At 40.5% G+C, this 20,094-nt stretch overlaps 1 protein-coding gene across 1 annotated transcript; it reads right to left on the bottom strand.

Moving 5' to 3' along the window:
- Window positions 1-1,122: 1,122 nt before the first annotated feature.
- LOC149814990 (26S proteasome non-ATPase regulatory subunit 12 homolog A-like) lies at window positions 1,123-19,274 on the bottom strand. The gene is made up of 11 exons (XM_089990130.1): window positions 19,139-19,274; window positions 16,384-16,572; window positions 14,375-14,482; window positions 14,178-14,282; window positions 13,891-13,947; window positions 13,589-13,785; window positions 2,970-3,069; window positions 2,786-2,898; window positions 2,540-2,693; window positions 2,386-2,463; window positions 1,123-1,634 (listed from the first exon to the last, which is right to left on the bottom strand). Exons 1-11 carry the CDS (start codon window positions 19,139-19,141, stop codon window positions 1,413-1,415), a joined length of 1,326 nt encoding a protein of 441 aa, XP_089846256.1. The 5' UTR covers window positions 19,142-19,274; the 3' UTR covers window positions 1,123-1,412.
- Window positions 19,275-20,094: the final 820 nt, after the last annotated feature.

The raw sequence follows: 20,094 nt of genomic DNA on the forward strand, positions 1-20,094 counted from the left end.
TTTATATTTAATAAAAAATAGCCAATTCAGGTTAGTATCATCAATTTTCTGCTGATAAATCGGCCGATACTGACATCTTTATGTTGCTTATCCTCAACATACCCAACGTGTGGTTCAGATCTGGATCTGGATACATTAAAATAATATTAAAATAATATTGAAAATTATTTTAAAAAAAATTATACATTTTATTAAAAAATAGCAGTATCAACAATTTTCTGCTGAAACGATACAAATCGGCTGATTCAGGCCGATACTGACATTGATCATGACAATGAGGGACGATGCAGGTTTCATGGAATCCAAATTAAGTTTCTCCTTGACGAAAATAAAATTGTTTTAATCCTCACACTAATGACAGTTGTGTTCATTGTTGTTGGGTCTGTTAGTGTTCTAGTCCATGCAGGACACTTTTGGTGTAATGTTGGAAGAGGGAAGGATTCTCGACTGCTATCAGACTACAATCTGAGAGAGAGAGAGAGAGAGAGAGAGAGAGTTCAAATTTTCAAATAAACAGCAAGGAAAAAATTAAAAACTGGATAATCTTTTCCTGATTTCTCAAGTGTATCCGAACACAACACCTTTCCAGAACTTGTAAAAACTGAAGCTTTAAAATATGAAAGCCACACGCCTAGAAAATTAAATTTCTGGATTCGCAACCAGGCCCAAAAGGTGACCGGAAGGCTTCAAATCTAATATACTCTTAGGTCAAGATAGTGCAACTCTAACCACTTGTAGTGGTCTCAGTTCAAATATGTGACCCACGTTCGAGGTGTTGAATATTTCTTGAACCTCCACTGTGTCTGTCAACATTCGATTGTTTATGCAAACATTATTTATGGACCATACCAATCTCAAAGTTCAAACCTTCCAGACCAAGTTCAGCTAGGCTTTTAGTTGGGGTCGCTTTCCAGTTTACCCTACCAGAGTGACAAACGATTAGCTTGACCCAATTAATCCAAGGCAGGCAAACTCACTCAGATTATTCAAAAATATGAGACAGTGCCCAGAATTGGTCAGGCTCCAAACAAACTTTATAGCAGCCATGTTCGTAGGTATGTCCATCCACTTCAATTTGTATCAGTTATTACCATATGGGTGCATAAAACTCAACAGGTTCCATTTAACTTCAAGATAAATACTAAAACATGTCAAACTTAAATCAATGTCAAAGACCCACCTGTTTTCTTTCCCAATGTAAATTACATCACCAAAAAAGGTTAATTGGAAGCATAAATATGCAAGCACAGGATACCCACATGCTCCTGTAAATAACAAGATAATCAAGAAATATAGTGACTGATCTAACTTTTCTGAGGAGAGATTACATGACCTGGTTGAGAAACAAGAAAGCAACGGTGGGATTATATCTCGCTAACACGAAAGAAATCTCCATGATTGATCGAGCGTGCCTACTGAACTTCAAGTGCTGCCTTGTGAACCATCGTCTCCTTGTGGATTTGATGGCAGCTTTTCTCAACAAGATCGAGAAGCTTCTCTAAGTTTGTGGCCCATGAGTTAAGAATATCATTGCTGTCCTTGGCAGTTTGGAAGCAAACTATCCCAGCTGGTCTGTCGATCGTGGCAATAAGGGACTTTGAGACAACCATTTCAGACAAGTACTTCTCTGTTTCCTGAAATAGAAAGTTGAAGATAATAATGCATTAGTGTTGCATGAATTACATGAATATGATGTATGAGAACAAGCCCCTTGTTTTATGGAGACTTGAAAAAGAGGTTTAGATGCAGCATCGAACTGGAGATGTCGGTATGAGAAAAGGATCACGTGTGTGCTTTGAGAAGAATTTTTGCTAAGCATCGAATCACGTCAACAGTCTTAATGTCAGGTCTATAACCATCAGAAGTACAAGACATGGTTTAACTTCAGAGACAGGCTCCCATCATGGCAGGCAACCAAGCCGGTCAGCCAAATGCCACATTGTTCTTTAAAAGTGTAATGCAACAAAAGAGTAGAAGGAGCAACCCTCCTAGAGAGCAATGGTGTGGAATCTATAAAATTCGAGAAGTGATCATGAATTAAACAGCAAATTCATGGCCACAATTATCATTCTATTGTGTGCCCTCTGACTATCTTCCACAGACAGTGGAGTTTGATTGACAGTTCATTCCTCAATGAACTTGCCATGATTACCAAATTCATCGTTTGCACTTTTCTGAAACCAGTCCAGAGGTGTTTGTGTTTGTCACTAATGAAAATGAACCAGCCATTGCCCAATCAGCAGCAGCTTTCTACTCTAACTTGAACATATTAAATTTTGCTTGGATAAATCAGATGGTCCTGGTTTTAGGGCTGCTGGGACTATTCTCTCAGGAAGTTTCAAGATGAAAAGTGGAAAATGAAGACACTACCCAAACTTCACAAACCTGTGAACTGAGGCACAACAACTCCGCGAGCCTCTTCAAGGTGATCCTCGAATAGTATTTTGAGACCACCAAAATGTTCTGCAAAGAAGCATATTTCAGAGCATAGACATAGGCAGAAGTATAAACTAGTAAAACGTTTCATCAGAACACTGACATGTTCAATAATCCGTTGTCTAAGATCTTCAGCTGCCTTCTCACCCAAATGCCCGCCTAGCATCTCCCTCTCATGCTCAAATTCCTCCTTGTATTTTTCCCAAAGAGTAGTCCAGCGGATGACTTCCATCGTCACTAGTTGCTTTAGCAGCAAACTTGTCATGCACCAATCCAATAATAGTAAAAGAATTAATTAGTGATCAAATGCAACAAGATGATGAGTTCAAAACAATCAGAGAAGACCTACCGGAAATGAGGGATTTCGGCAAGATTCTTGTCTTCCAGAGTAGAGTTAAGAAGACTAGATTGCATTGGATCATGTGGTGATAAAACCAGATACCAGCAAATTTTCCTCAGGATCTACCATTGTAAAAGGAACATAAGTCAATGAAGTAGATAAATAACTGCAGGAGAGCAGTAGTAGCAATTACCGCGATCCACTGCATCGGGTCATCTTTGACAGAAGGGATTTCATAAATTGCCTTGTAACTACGGCAAATTTCTAGGTAGTCATTGTGATGGGAGTGATACCTAGAAAGAGAGAACAAAAAACGCAAAACAGGTTATTCCACTGTTACAAATGAATTAAACGTAACTAAAAATAATAACTAATAAAATGATCTTATGTTTGGTTAATGACCACTCGGAAAACATCAAGGTTCACTATCATGTCCCTATAGCTGTGAAAATTCTTCCTAATCTATTTGTCTAAGACCCTGAATCCACGTGAACTGCTTACGACCACACAAACAAGTGCCATAAGAAAATACTGATATCCCATCCATGTTGAAAAAGAACAGCTTAACCATTATTGTTTTTTTATAAAGTATTAATCTGCATTGAGAAATTACTAAAGATGCCAAAGAAAAAACACTGAAGCTTGTGGAAATGAACATGCTGAACAACCAAAGAACTGCCCCATGTTCCCTGGAACATAGCACTGATTTGGCTACACCTAGAATAACATCCAAGTCCAACCATTTATTCTCTTCAACGTCTGACCAAGCACTCCAGACCATGCATTTTCTCCAATGAATGACATACAAGTAGATGCAAATTGATACAGATCAGCCTTTGACCAGTATCCAAAGTATCAACAAAGGACAAATCTGGACCCAGATTTAATCATGTGGATGAATCAGACTCGGATCCAAGGAGGCAGTGATTCAGACCCGGATCCACCCCAAAGGCTGGCTGGCCCTTGTGGGGCCCACCTAGGGAGGTGCATGGTTGTTTATGATGCTGCTTGGGTGATATCCAATTTTAGCCTAAGCCAAGTGAGGATTTATCTAGGCGTTGTGTAGGTGTTTTATAATCTAGGCTTAGTCTCAAGTAGATGTTAACTAAATTTAGGTTTAAGCTTAGTAGGTTGTATTTAAAACTAGGATTACATTTATAATTCAGCATTGTAACTTGTGAGGGTGGTAAATATCCCTCATTGGACTACATATAGGCCTTGTTATCTTTGTTTTAGAATCATGAATGAAAAATGAAGAATTGATCTCACTCACTCACTCTAGAACTTGTCTATTCTCTCTCTTTGAACGTCCCTCCCTCTTGGATATTTCACTCTCTTCTTTCCTTACCCCTACAAGTCCCTACCTCCCTGACTGTTCACCATTCTCTAAGGGCTCATCTATGTTCAACTAAGATGGTACTAACCTTGCCTAGGTTTGGAATTGCTTAAGTAGCGAGTAGAGTTGCTTCTACTTGGCGTTAGCATGGACTGCATCAACAACGTGGAGGATTCAACCCAACCCAACACCCAAACGTGGTACCTCGGCCAATCCAGACAGACCAGACCTTCCCCAGCCAGCCTACTTGACCCTAGTAAGTCGACCAAACCCTTAGCTAAGCCCCAGCCTCTCATTGACCTCTCCCAAACCGTTGAACCTAGTCCTAGGCCTAGATTCTGCTTGTTGTAAAGTGCAAATTATGACCCAACTTGTACTAGTCATATCTCTCAAACCCGAGCTGATCTAGGGTTGAAACCTTAAACCTAGGTTCTCCTACGTGTCCCAAGCCTACCCTCAAAAAATCAGCATTTTACCCCCAACGCAGTTGTGAGATCAAGATTTTATATTAGAACTTGTTTGGGTCAAAACACAATCCATACCCAATCCAAAACCTTAATCCCTGTCGGATGTTCCCGAGCTTATATCTCCTGAACCCAGTGGAGTTAAGCTTTGATATTTTAACAGGTTCCATGTGTCTAGAGCCTTTCCCTAATGTTTGGTATTTTCCTGTAAAGTAGTTTGAGAGAACTGAATTTTCTCCCGAACTCTATCAAAACCAAACTGAACCAGACCCTACCATGTCCCGCGTGTTCGTCCCATTCCAGAAACTGTACTGACTTGTCCGTGTATTGCCTGACCCTGAAACTTGGTTCGTACCTCCATCAAGGTCTCTAGAACCATCCCCCAAAATTTGAAATTTTTCCTCCACACTGTTTGGGCATACCGATTTTTCTACCGAACCCTATCTAAATAAGCCTACACGGTTTACCCAAATTGACTATTTGACTAGACCTAGACCTAACTAAGCACACATAAATCCACAAACCCAACCTAGGCCCATCAGAACGCATAAAAATGGGTATCAAAGCCTCCAAATCCTTTTAAATGAGTTATGTCTTCGTTACCAAAACCACCAATCGGTTCACCAAAAAGAGCAACACCAAGAGCAATGTGGTTGGAAAGCATGTAACCGATGTTGTAAATGACATCATGAGCTTGCTGCAGCAGATGCGGGAGAAAATCCGGGTAATGCGACAACTGCCTTGACCCGCTTCCCAAGGTGGAAAATTTCTTGAAGAGCATGTCTGACTTTCAACATGAAAATCGATCCTGATGATGCAATCTGATGACAAAGAGCATATCCGACTAAGGAACAATCTCGTGGTGCATGTGAGTCTCCGACGTACAAGGCAAACCCGCAGGACACCTGCCACAATAGCCTTTTGAGGCCCCAACCCCTACTTGGCGGCTCATGAGAGGAAAACAAACGATGACTCCTTTCACGGCCTCTCTATCATCCGAGCTTGAGAATGAGACAAAGGAGGTTGAGTTGCGCAAGGTGACCCCAACCGCGATGCCACCACCTACGTCGTCGTCGTCACCTCATGCTGCACAAGGCATCAAGGGCGAGCCTTCCCATGCTTGAGACGTGAGGCCACCGAGGCCCATAGCCAAAATGGATGAAGGACCAAGCAATGGTCGGAATGAGGGAGGCGGAAGCACCAACTCTCTAGTGTGCAAGGGAGAGATCTTTTTGTCGAGCACCGTGAGGAAGATGCATGTGGGTCTGGCCATTAAAGTTATCAATGATGGCCTCTCCGTTCTCTAGAGACCTTGAGTCGGACATGATCCCAACTATGATGAGGTCTTTCTCTCCCGACTGCCTCTCACTTTCTTTTGAGTTGAGGCATTCTCATTCCCTCTCTAAACCACTTTTTAAACAAACCCTGTTTGCGCCTAAGACCGATGTTTGTTGTGGATCGTGGAGTATGGGAGGGCCCAATCTGTGGATGGGAAAGGTAAAGAACTATGAAGAGTTGCCTCAGCCAAAGGTCTAGACCTAAATGTGTACAGACTACAGACCAAGGCTTGAAACATCGATCAAACTATGGGACCGTAGTGTGCAAGAGGAACCAATATCAAGTTCGATTCCAATGTTTTCAGCATGAAGAGATAACCTCACTTTCTGTTAGCCATAGATTTTCAATTTTCATATTTTTGTAGCAGTTTTATGGTTGGGATTTTGTGATAAAAATGTACGGGGTATATGCCAATGAAACATTTGAACCGGGCGGAGTAAAGACTGAACAGGTTGGTGAGGGACAAATCCAACAAAGCAAAATCATCCCTCACTACTTGCACGCTCCTGCTTCAGGCATGCATGCCATTGTCTGCGAATGGGAGTTCTGTTGGAGTAGAACTGAATGGTGTACTAACTCCCAATGTGCGGAAGGATCTCTTAGGTTCGTGTTTGATGCCGGAGGAGTTAAATATGGCAAGGACATAGACCCTTGTTTCTTTCTTTTCCTCTTCCTCTGTTTAGGACATTGCCAAATGGAACCGAGCCCTTCACAGGCCTTAAAAGCACCTCACCAACATACCTAAATTGTTTCGCTTAGTCCAGCCAAGTAAGAACCTACCTAAACTTTAGTGAGTCAAACCTGAGTTCTATAGAACACTGAAACCAGTCTGACTTCAGAAAATCATCCAACCCAGACCAAGATGAATCTAGGTCTGAAATTTGGACTCTATATTCTTCAGTTTGTCCTTAACCGACTCTCAAAATTTCAGGATCTATTGAGTTCTCAGCTATGTCACATGGGTGCAGGTGCGGGTGCGGGGATTCGGCACTTCCAAAAAACCCGGGTGCGGCAGGGGCAAAAATGTAAATATATATATAAGGGGGTCCGGGGGTTCCCCCGACGCGGGTCGGGGGTCCAATTTTTTTTGCTGGTGTGTTTGTTTGAAGACTCGTTACCCACGTTCTGCTCGTTGTGTACTTTGAGGCAACGGGACAAAATTGATGAAACAAAAGGATTGGCAATCTGATCGACCCAGCCTGCTGCGTTCTGCTGACTGTCATGATTCAATCATGTCTGAAACTCCCTGGTCTTCACGAAAAAAAATATAAGCGCAAGGTTTGATGTGGTTTGTTGGAGAGAGAGTCTTCAAGAGGCCTACGACTCCACTGCCACGCCATAGGATTCTTCAAATTTTATTTTATATACAGTTGCACGACAGCTAAAAGAAATTTATTGGATTGGACATGTGGAAAAGAGAGGTCTACACAAGGCTACAGCTAGAGCACCCATCTCGTCAGGAGAACAATGAATACTAATAACCAGCAAGGCTACCACCATCATTATCATTTATTATGGAGAGAGAAAATCCTTTACGAAAAAGAAGGATATGGATTGAAAAGGCTCTTCAATTTTAGATGGTTTTAAAAGTGCCCCTTTATAAAACAAGAGCAGCAGCAGCAAGCAGCTGTCAGCAGAAAAAAAAAATTTAATTCTGCAGCCCATTTCATATGGCAAACTTTTTTTTTAAAAAAAATCCAAAAAAAATGGACCTAAATGATCCTGGGTGCGGTCAATGCACCCAGGATCGGGTTGACCACACCCGATGCCGCACCCGCACACGCACCTGCGTCGAGTCGCGTCGACGCGGGTGCGGCACCCTGCTAGCCGAATCCCTGTGACATAGGTTCTCAGTTATGAGAACTCGAGTTTACAATCCAGCCGGACACTACCCAAACCTACTTTGTTCCTGTGTAGTCCCGAATTTCCTTGAACTTCAAAAAATCGTAATCCAACCCTCCCTAGAGTGTCTAATACCAGTTCCCAAAATTTCATATTTTCACGTCGCACAATTTGGGAGAAATGACTTTTTCTCTCAGGCCCTGCGAGACTCAAACCTAGTTTGTACTGCACTAGTCCTAAACTTTTTCCATGACTTTAAAAAATCGTAGCTCTCTAATCTCGTGGCCTTTGACCCTAAATTTTTTACCAAACCCCAAGCTGTCGAGAACCATCTCCCAGAATTTCAAATTTTTCATAAACACCGTTTGGGAGAAATGACCTTTTTCTCAGACCCTGTCTCTAACCCTACCCAAACCTTAACCTACTCAATTGATTCCTTTGAGCCTATGTCCCTTACATGAGTCAAATCATGTCCAATCAATTGAAGTAACTTAAATAGGGTGTTGAGGTTAGAAACCAGTTGGGAGTGCATCTGCAAATTCAGCAACGGCAGCTTGATTTTGGTTTTGAGGGGAAGCATTACAAGTAATAAGTCATAAGAGTGGTGCAGCAGAAGCATGTTGGGTGCCTCATTGGGTTGGAACCAAGAAGAATGTTTCTTGCCTAGCGGACTAGGCAAAATTTCAAGGAGATGATACAAATCATTCTACCCGTATCCAAAAGTATCAACAAAGGAAAAATCTGGACCTAAATCCAATGATGTGGACAAATCAGACCCAGATCTAAGGAGGTTGACTAATCCAAACCCGGATCCACCCAAAAGGTCGGCTGGCCCTTGTGGGGCCCACCAAGAGAGGTCAACCTTCCCATTTGAGAAGCTTAGAAGGATGTGCATGATTGTTTATAATGTTGCTTGGGTGATATCCAATTTTAGCCTAAGCCAAGTGAGGATTATTCTATTGTGTAGGAGTTTTCTAATCTAGGTTGTCTCAAGTAGGTGTTAACTAAATTTAAGTTTAAGCTTAGTAGGTTGTATCTCAAATTAGGATTACATTTATAATTCAACCTTGTAACTTGTGAGGGCGGTAAATATCCCTCATTGGCCTATATATAGGTCGTGTTATCTTTGTTTTAGAATCATGAATGAAAAATGAAGAATCGATCTCTCCCTCTCTCTAGAACTTGTGTACTCTCTCTCTCTTTGGACATCCCTCCCTCTTGGACGTTTCTCTCTCTTCTTCCTTACCCCTAAGAGTCCCTACCTCCCTGACTCGTTCATCATTCTCTAAGAGCTCATCTGTGTTCAACTAAGGTGGTACTAACCTTGCCTAGGTCTAGAATTGCCTATGTAGCGAGTAGAGTCGCTTCTACCTTGTGCTAGCATGGACTGCATCAACAACATGGAGGATTCGACTCAACCCAGCACCCAAACATGGTACCTTGGCCAACCCGAAAGGACCAAGCCTTCCCCAGACAGCCTACTTGACCCTAGTAAGTCGACCAAACCCCTAACTAAGCCCCAGCCTCTCCTTGACCTCTCCCAAACCATTGACCCTAGTCCTAGGCCTAGATTATGTCCGTTGTAAACTACAAAATCTGACCCAACTTGTACAAGTCATATCTCCCAAACCTGAGCTGATCTAGGGTTGAAACATTAACCCTGGGTTCTCCTACGTGTCCCAAGATTACCCACCAAAAAATAACATTTTACCATAACCTTGTTGTGAGATCCAGATTTTATACAGAACATGGCTGGGTAAAAGCACAATCTAGACCCAGTCCAAAACCTTAATCCTTGTCGCTTGTTCCCGAGTTTATATCTCCTGAACTCAGTGGAGTTAGGCCCTGATACTTTAACAGGACCTCCTTCCAAGTGTTGAGAGCCTTGCCCTAACATTTGGTATTTTCCTGTGCAGTAGTTTAGGAGAACAGAATTTTCTTCCTGACTCTGTCAAAACCAAACTAAACCAAACCCTGTCCTATACCGCCTGTATGTCCCGTTTCAGAAACTGTACCGACCTGTCCCTGTATCACCTGACCTTGAAACTTAGTCAGTAGATCCATCAAGGTGTTTGAAACCATCCCTCCAAATTTGGAATTTTTTCTCCACACTGTTTGTGTGTACCGATTTTTCTACCGAACCCTTTCTAAATAAGCCTACCTTGTTTACCCAAATTGACTATTTCACAAGACCTAGACCTAACTCAGCCCACCTAAACCCATGAACCCAACCTAGGCCCACCGGAACGCATCACAAATCTATTGAAATTTGTGGATTTATATTCAAAATGACAGTTAAAAGGAAGGAAGATTTTCATTTCTTTATTGATCATCAAGCTTCGACACCATCACAAGATCAATTCCAACAGTCAGGACTCCTCTGCCATTATTAGGAGATTTTTTTACACATGTACGATGATCCAACACTGATGCTTTTTGTTTTCCCTATGATGGGAAAGCTGGGGAGTAGCCCTATGCTATTCAAAATGAAGACCTCTCAATTAGGATTGTATGAATTATAGATTTTACCATACAGCCAGCTCATTCAATCACGCACTGATGATGCCTTGGCACATGATTTCTCCTTTTTTTTGTTATCACCACTAACCATATTTTGGACTTTTCTTGCAATTAGGGGAAAAAAAACTAAAGTTAGACAAGGTCCACAACTAGGGCTGGGAAACAAGCCGGCTCAGCTTATGTTTGACTCATAAAGAGCTTGTTTGAACCAGGGTTACCGGAAGCGCCTAGCTAAAATGGGAAGCGCGCTTCGAAAGCGCGGAACGTCGCGCTTCCGAAGCGTGGGGGGAAGCGTCCCCCATTAAAGGGAAACGTGTCCCCCTTTTCGCTTCCCCCACGCTTCCCCTCGCTTCCCCCACGCTTCCCCTGTTTTTTTCAATTTTTTTGTAAATTTTATTTTTTGTTTTTTTCGCTTCCGAGACGCTTCCTATGTCGCTTCCGAGACGCTTCCCGAATCGCTCCTAAGTGGTCCCACGCTTCCTAAAATTTTGAAAGTGCCTCGCTTCCCGCTCCCGCTTCCCGTATCGCTTCCCACTCCCGCTTCCTCAACTGGCAACCATGGTTTGAACTCATAAAACAGGCTCAGGAAGCTGAATATGAACAAAATGTACTCGGCTCGACTCGTATAAGCTCAGTAGGCATTAAAAAAATATATTTTACATGTATGATTTTTTTTGTAATCCTGTTTCTTAGAACTCTATGTATTTTTTCTATAAACAAGCCAGGTCAAACTCGGCTTGTTTAACTGGGGAGCATTAATAGCTCGAACTCGGCTTGGCTCACCCCCAAAAATGAGCCAAGCTTGAACACTTCAAGCTGGGCTTGTTCAGCTCGTTTACCAGCCCTATCCATAACCAATGCAATTACAACTTGGACGCTATTCAAAGGTAATGATTCTCCCATTTGGATATTTTTTCTCAGGCTCAAATATCAAACCAACAACATGGTCTAACCACTAGGAAAAATCAGAATAAGACCACAACTAGCAAATATGTAACTAGTACAAAATTGGTCACCTGTTGACCATGACCAGGGTAGCTTAAATAGCCTATAGGTCTTCTCTATCAGTTCAAATTTGAGTTGCAGCATATGATATTCGCAGGGACGGACCCAGAAACTTTTATTGCCAAACATAAACAAGTTCTAATCTGGCCTTCTTATTTATCACCAAAACTGACCCTATAGGTTTGGTACAGGTCGGGTCTGGGTCAAACCTGGCCCATTGACACCCGTACTGGCACATGGGGGCTAGGGCTGTCAATGGGTTTGGTTTGTATCGGGTACCCGAACCCAAATTCTTAGGTATGGGCATGGAAAGTGCCGACCTGAACCCGACCCAAAAAACATATGGGCTGGGTTTGGGTCATGATTTTTGCAGGGTACTTGACCTGACTCGGCTTTTTTGCCGACCCAATCAGAGTATATATATATTATAAAAATATTTTTTTATAATTATCTGAGGTCGGGTTTGAGATTCGATTTTCGTGACCCAAAAAAACCGAACCCGAACCCGGTTATTAGTTATATGGGTGGGTTCAGGTCAACACTGACCCAACCCATTGAAAGCCCTAATGGGGGCTGTCGTTGCTTTATCACAGTTGGACAATGTAAGGATGGGTGGCCGTGTGTCTCAAGGGGATTGGCGCAGTGGGGTGGGGCCCTGACAACTAGACAGAAAGTCAAGCTTCGATTCTCATGGACGTCTCCTCTCTCCACAAGCCGACACCCAGTCTAGACCTGGGCATGGAGGTTGTAGCCTTAGAGTTTTACACCGCCGGCAGGTCCAACATAGGTATGGCAGGCTGAACCAGACCGATCAGGTCTTCAGGTGCGGTTTCCATGGATTATAAATTCAAAAAAAATCGAACACCCATCCTTTTTTTTCTTAAAGGATGGGTCATGGGTGGTCGTATCTTCAAGTTCAAACTAAAGTTTTTTTGGAAGGCCCATCATGTGACCCAGTTCTTGATGAAGGTTTTCATTCGTTATAAAAAAATAGACTTATTTTCCATATGTAGCTGACAATATCGTGATAGAAAGTAAAAACCATGATAAAACTCGAAAAAACCAAAATTTACAACGAGCAGGCTTCAATTCTACCAATTTCATCTTTCTTGACTTAAAAAGCGAAATTAAACTTAATAACGATAAAAATAATTTTTTAGTCAATTGATCCAGCCAATAAAAAGAAATCAATGTGGCAGATCAGCAATTAATGGGGGTCTAGGCAGTTAGGCTCTTAACATCGTCGGCTTTAATGAGTGGTCTTCACAATTCAATGCAGGCATTAAATGTCATTATGCAGTCATGGGGCCCACGCTAAAAGCTTCAGTTAATGCCAGACGTGGACCCAGAAAATGTCATTATGCATTTCATTTTTCTTGGTGGGGGGGGGGGGGGTGCGGAGCAGAATTTTTTTTGCGTATGATGGGAGCAGCCAGGTAAGGGCTCCAATGGTGGTTTTAAATTCTTGGGGTGGGGGGCATAGAACTAATTTGTTGAAAATAGTTCAACATGATCAAAGAATTTGGAGAAACCCCAACAAAAAGTCCATTCACTCAGATCAACACAATCAAAATGATGGCATGACCAATAAACTTATGGCATGACCAACAGCTGTTACAATGAAACAGATATACCAGAATCACAAAAACAGAATAGCTCCACACTGCTAGAAATCAATGGCATAGTTGAAAGGTATCCTGAAAAGGATGGCTAAATATCTGATGGAAGGAGAGGGTAAGGCACATGTAGCAAGTATGTGGTTGAAGGGAGAGGTTGAAAAAGATTTCAGATGATAATCGTTAATAAATGTCTTAAAGTAAATCTCAATTAGCACAAACTATTTCTCTCAATCAGTCGCCAAAATGAAAAAAAAAACTTGAAAATGCAGATAAGAACAATAAATAAAAGTAAAGTAGGGCCATAAACTGGAAGTAGTGAATGCGGCTAAGCATGACTGTTAGGAAAAGTGCTAAAAGAAACCAGGGTAGAAAAGACACCAAACCTGAAATTCAGAAAAATATAAATTACCCAAACAAAAATCACATATATCTTGAAAGATCAATAAGAAAAGTAAATAATGTGTAGGCAGAATCACTACTGAATAACAAAGCCACCCTTCTTGACGCTAATAACATGATGATGAGTGCAACAAGCTATACACAATTAAGGCAACAGAGGCATGAAAAAAATTATAAAATAAAAAATAAGAAAAGTAATTTAAAGACACTTACAAAGATCACCATGCAATATATTTTGATTAAAATCGACAGGTTAATAAGCTTGCAAGATAAGCAAAATCCATCATACCGAATCATTAGTTCATAATAAATTTGTTTCAACTCTAACAGAGAAGGAATATCTGCAGGAGCCTCCTCAACAACATTATCACCTTCCTTTAGCTTTTTTTTCTCTTTTGTGGTGACGGCATCAAATACTCGAGGACTAATTTTCCTGGAGAGAATTTGCGCACGAACATAATCTTTGCATTCCAAACACAAGCGCACCTGCAGAACTTATTATGATGAGAAATGACATTCAAAAATAGAACTTACTCCACCAATAAAGAAAAAACACGATACAGAATATATACAGCCAGGGTGGTTCAATACTTGCTCAAGTATGAAAGCTATTTTTTCTGTTTTGGCCATCGCACCAAATGTCTCCACCTACAATGTGGTACCAACAAGGTCAATGATAAGATAACTGTAAACTTGAACAAAATGCAAAGTATCCCAAGTGTGTTGATACTAGGATGAACGTATATCATTACGCTCTTTCCTTTTTGGTGAACATCAAAAAGTGAAAGTTCTTTTGAACATACATCAAGGTTGCTAAGAACAACATTAGATATTTTCATTAGTTCCACAAATAATATGATGCTCAAGTTTCTACTTACAGCAATTTCTTGCATCAAATCAGCCGCCTCTGCAATAAGTCCCTGTGCTTCTTTGATTTTAGCAAGTTTCTTTATAAGCCTAGCCCTTTCAATTTCAACATATATCTGTTAATAAATGCAGTAATTCATTGTCATAAAAAGCACATGCTGTAATAAAACAATAGGTAAAATATAACAGGCCCAAGAATAGGGGAAACCTTTCCAGCAGAGACACTATTTAGCATCTTGATTAGTTCAATACGAGTTTCAAGGTCAGGTGTCTCATCTATATATTGCATCGCTTGCTGCACCATTGCAGTCACTGCCTGCAAGCCAGCAAATAGACCACAGACAAGGTTGAGATGCTGATGAAAAGCACCAACACATACATAGCAGATTATGTATAAGAATTTAATATAAATAAAATTGAGATCCCAGATGGCATGAAAAGATCAGCAATATAGGCAATACAAACACCAATATAATGGTAAAACAGCACAATGTAATAAAGAGAACTTCTTTGGGGCATATGTTATCAAGTTACAATTGCGACATGAGTCAACATAACAGAGCATATCACCAAAATTTTTACAAGCACTCCACTTGGTAATAACAGGAACACATAGATCAGACAAAAAAACAGAAAACAAGAAATTTATTAAACAAAAAACCTTGCTAAACTTAACTATAAGTGGATCAAACACATCAACGTGATACCCGAACAATTAAATGCATCATTACTCATTAGACTCTGTTATAGTCATGACGAAATGACCATTACGTCTTTGATGTTATCTGATGGACAGATCCACAAAAACCATCAAGCACTTTTTTCTCTTTATCAGTTCCCCTCACCTCAGACTAGAATAAGGTCCCAGTGATTTTTCACCTCTGCTCAAAACCAAAAAGGGCCATGAGTGTGTGGATGGTGCATGTTTGTTCACCTATCACATGGGTACAGGTAAGGGTACGGGTGCGGCTATGGCATGGAAATTTCAAAAAATGAGGGTACGGGGACACGATTGTATCATGGTTGCCAGTTGAGGAAGCGGGAGCAGGAAGCGAGGCACTTTCAAAATTTTAGGAAGCGGGAAGCGTGGGACCGCTTAGGAGCGAATCGGGAATCGTCTCAGAAGAGACCTAGGAAGCGAACCGGAAGCGAGGGGGAAGCGGAAAAAATAAAAAAAAATACAAAAAAATGAAAAAATGGGGGAAGCGTGCTTCCCCACGCGTTTCGGAAGCGCAACGTTTCGCGCTTCCCCACGCGTTTCGGAAGCGCAACGTTTCGCGCTTCCCCACTTACCTAGGCGCTTCCGGTAACTCTGGATTGTATACATATGTGTGTGTATTGAAAAAGAGGGTTGGGTCTGGATCTATAATAAGGTCCATATCAAAAAAAAATGTCTGTAAGGGAGGTGACTGTAATTCTTTTTAAAAAGGCAGGGGAATATAAGAAATTAAAGAAAATGTTTGTAAGGGAGGGGGTGTATGTAATTTTTAAAAATAAGGGGGAGAGAAAATGAAATTCTCTTTTTAATAAAAAGGGCATGAAATCTCTCTGTGAGGCAGATTGGAAGAAGAAGAAAAAGAGACGAGGAGGATCTGGTACTCTCTCTCTCTCTCTCTCTCTCTCTCTCTCTCTCTCTCTCTCTCTCTCTCTCTCTCTTCTTCTTCTTCTTCTTCTTCTTCTTCCTTCTCCTCCTGTTTCTTTTTTCTTCTTCTTCCTTCTCCTTTTTCTTTTTTTTTTGTCTTCTCCTCCTTTCTCTTTTTCCTCTTCCTCTTCCTCCTCCTCCTCCTCTTCCTCTTTCTTCTTCCTCCTCCTTTTTCTTCTTCCTCCCTACCTTTCACCGAGGTCGAACAAAAAAAATTGGGTTGGGTCAAGGTTGGAGCCAACCCAACCCAGACCAGCACGTACCTGTGCTGCATCCGGTACCAGTACCCATGTTGGGACGTGTCAACACAGGTACGGCTGCCTGGTTGCCATGTCTATGTGACATAGGTGTTCACGAAATCTAAACTTACACCTGTGCTTCAAGGAAGAAGAAATATCAGATGCCATCATGTGTTTCCTTTTAACCAATCCTCTAAGGCAAGAGTACAAAACCACCACAAATTTAACAGAATCTAGGACATACTCATGTGGTACTGAACATCAAATATAAAAGTTATAAAATGGATATTTTGACATTCTATGCACATAAATTATGAAAAAATCAAAATAATATACCTGCTTAAGTTGACCCCTCCTTTTTGATAGAAGAACAATTTGATCATTAAGAGTTTTCCAGGAACGAGCTTCATAGCAAAGTTGCACAATTTCAATGACTGCTTTCCTGGTGCCAGCAACATCACCAGCAAGCCTCATCTGCTTTTCTACATTTAAAAGAGAATCGATTTTGGATTCCAGATTTCCCTCCTGTATAATATCGACAAAAGATAACATAGGAAAAAAATAATTAGTTAAAAGTAAATGGTACTATAACATCTAGTCTAACAAAATAAAACCTGCCTCATGAAATAAATGCATATCAGACAAAAATGAAAAATAATAAAATAGCCATGGTAGCAAAAGATATTAACAACAACACACTGCAGAAGCAATATATCTTAATGAGACAAATGTACAGAAGAAAATATAGGTGACAGCTAATCCTTTACAAATTTTCCAATTTATCAGGCATAAATAATGATAATCATTAGTGAAAGCTGTGACTTATTTCATCATATTACTGTTTCTATAATAAGAAAATCATGCAAAATAAACTCCATCAATTTTACCAGAGGGATGGGGAAGGACTGGAGAGAAAAGGTCCACGGTGAACTAATTCATGCTTTCTAATTGCCCATTCTTGCCCAGTTTCTTTCATGAGTGAGAAGCCTTGCAATCTCTTTTTCACTTCCTCTTCTTTATATCCTCCTATTCTATTTGTCCCGTGAAAAGTGGATTCCGTGAGTGGATTATGTGGTTGTCCATTAACTTATTGGTTATTCAAATGTCAGTGGCAGTGGAGAAACCTCAAGCCACACTAATAATAAAATTTGGTGTTTGAAGGGCCAACTTTGACACTGAAAGATGCTTCAGTGTTTCTCACATCAAAGCTTCCACTGTGTTGTTTTGACCATAACCCTACCGGCTTCATATACTTGCAGAGCATGGTGAATTCAGAAAGGATTCATTGAGTCACATAAGCTTCACAATTAATTTGTAACAATGTCTAGATCATTGTAATCCCACAAACAGGGGCATGTGCTATTTCCATCTTGGTTGCACAACATAACCAACTTACCCAAGTGGAAGTCCTTGACCTAATACTTAAAGATAACCCCTACTCCTTCAAACATCCTTTACGACGCACAAGGAAACAAGGCATGATGCTTGTGTTCAGCTCGTAAAGAGCTCATTCGAACTCGTAGAATAGGTTCAGCAAGCTGAATATAAACAAGAGGTGTTCAGTTCGCGCATCTCTTTTATAGTGTAAAACAAATGATTGAAGTATTTGATTTGCAAGCAACATGTTTAGAGATAAAATCTTATTGCTTTCAGCTCTAAAACAATGTACTTTTTTGTAATCATAAACAAAGTAACTTTTTTATAAACAAGCCAGCTCAAGATCGTCTCATTTTGCTCATGCTCATCATGAGCTCGAACTTGGCTTGCCACAAGAATGAGCCAAGCTAGAACATTTCAAGCTCGGGTCGTTTACGAGCACTAGACACAATCACCAACATCATCATAGAAAGCTTCTATCAGGTCAAACAGCCTACCACTACCTGTCCTATGAGCCATGGTAGCTCCAACAACTAAAGGAGCCAGAAAACCTGAAATAACTATGAACCATATTAACCAAATACAAAGACTTAATTTCCACCACAAAAGAAAGCTTCTTCTGACTTTTAGACTTCAGTAACAACTTCTACATTAACAAATAACCCAACCCTCTATGCCTCCCCCCCCCCCTTCCCAACACCCAAAATAACGAAAAAACTGAGTTTTATAGTGAAAATGTCAAGAAAATTTTCCTTATGAAAGACGAGAGGTAAAATCTAAAAGAGAAAAATAAATCCCACATAACCAGATTTATCATAAACAATCCCAAGGTTCTCAACTGCATCACGACAGGTTCAAACATCAACAATGGTTGGAAATACCGCACCCATATCTGAAAATTGCCCAGGAAGACCACTGATGTGAAGATGGCGCTAAAGTGGCAAGAAACAGAGAATGATGTTCTAATGATCACTTCAAAGAAATAAGAAGAAGAAGACAAAAAGTAAGAAATAAATCTACAGCTTATCCAAAAAAACTCCAAGTTCAATGACCAAGTTGTTTAAGAATTGGATAGTATGACATAGATGCCCCTCCAAACACAGACTTCCCCATACTGGTTCTCATTGTTGATATTTAGCTCTTAGCGCTTACAGCTAAAACGTATCTCCAAGATGCAAAACAAATGCATCTATACCTTGCCGAAAAAAAAATTCTTTCATTTTTGAGTTAAACCAAAGCTGCGGACATCAATTATGATTAAGTAAAGCGAACATAGAATTAACCAAGAGAAACTAGAACGGAGAATCACTATTGACAGAATCCTCCCACCAACTCTTTCGAAATAGAAGATGCAGAACCACATCGACCAAAGACGTGCACCATAGCCTTCCAATCGGGAAACCCCCACTTGGGTAAGAGGGAAAACCCCCTATTTGAGATCTTTTTTATCTTTTGATAGGGAATTTTTTCGATCAGGAAAAGTAGAAAAAGATAAAACCCTAATCTTGAACTTTAGAAAAAAAGAAAAAAGAACCCTAATTTTGAGGATGGGGGACTGCAAATACATAATGAAGAGGAATATAAACAAGATTGTGGATCGATGAGAAGATTAAAAATTTGAAAAAGAGAATTTTGTTTCTTGTCACACAAAATATAGGGGGCCAAACACGAAAGAGAACACTAATACCAAAAGAAAACTCGAATCGCAACTCACCATTCTTTGTTTTTCCTTGAATCACCCCTCGATTCCTCCTTCCCTTCTGCCACAACCGAGAGAGAGAGAGAGAGAGAGAGAGAGAGAGAGAGATTTTCTAATCCCTTTCCCTCTTCAGAAGGTTTTTCTACTTTGCAAGTTTGCATCACTGATTTTTTCTTCCCTTCTCCCTTGAACTCTCAATGGATCGGATGTGGACCGAACTCTGATCCGAACTGGTTCAATGTCCGATAGCACCTGTTAATCTGTTATAGGCACTAACCGGGTCGGGTCTTGTCAGACCCGTTCTTCTTTGGAGTCTCAATGAATCGGGTCCGAAACTTAGACCCAAACCCAACCCAATTTGATTGTAGTCTGAGTTTGGGTTTAACTATAGCTAAAATTAAAGACCCATATGGGTTAACAGGTTCGGGTGCAAATCGGCTTCGATCACGGTTGGGGTTTTAAGTAGACTCATTTTTTAGACGGGTCTAACAAATAGACTCAATCCCGACCCAGTTTGATTCTGGTCTGAGTTTGTGTTTGGGTATGGCCAAAAACTGTGGAGTCATATGGGTTAACAGGTTTAGGTAAAAACTAGGTCAGTTCTAAATGGGATGGATCTCAATTTGATTCATGTTCAGGTTGGATCTAGATATTATGAAGATTGTAAACTTCTATGGGTTTATAGTGTATGTATAAATTAGATTGAGTATAAATGGGTGCATTTATTTTAATTCTAGTAAATTCTATTAGGATTTTTAACCTTTTGGAGTTAGAAAAGATAGTTTGAAGGAAATTTATTGGATTAATGATAATTATATTTAAATTTCTCATGAGCAATATACATTGGGTTTGAGTTAGGATCAGCTTCCAATATGAATTCAGGTTCAGGTCAGCTGTGTTTGGGTCAAGTATGAATCGATTTTACTCCCAACCCAAACCCATGGCTCTATCAAAATCGAGTCAATTCGGGT

This window comes from Nuphar pumila, chromosome 15 (assembly GCF_984573655.1).
Source record: "Nuphar pumila chromosome 15, dmNupPumi1.hap1.1, whole genome shotgun sequence".
NCBI classification, from domain to species: domain Eukaryota; kingdom Viridiplantae; phylum Streptophyta; class Magnoliopsida; order Nymphaeales; family Nymphaeaceae; genus Nuphar; species Nuphar pumila.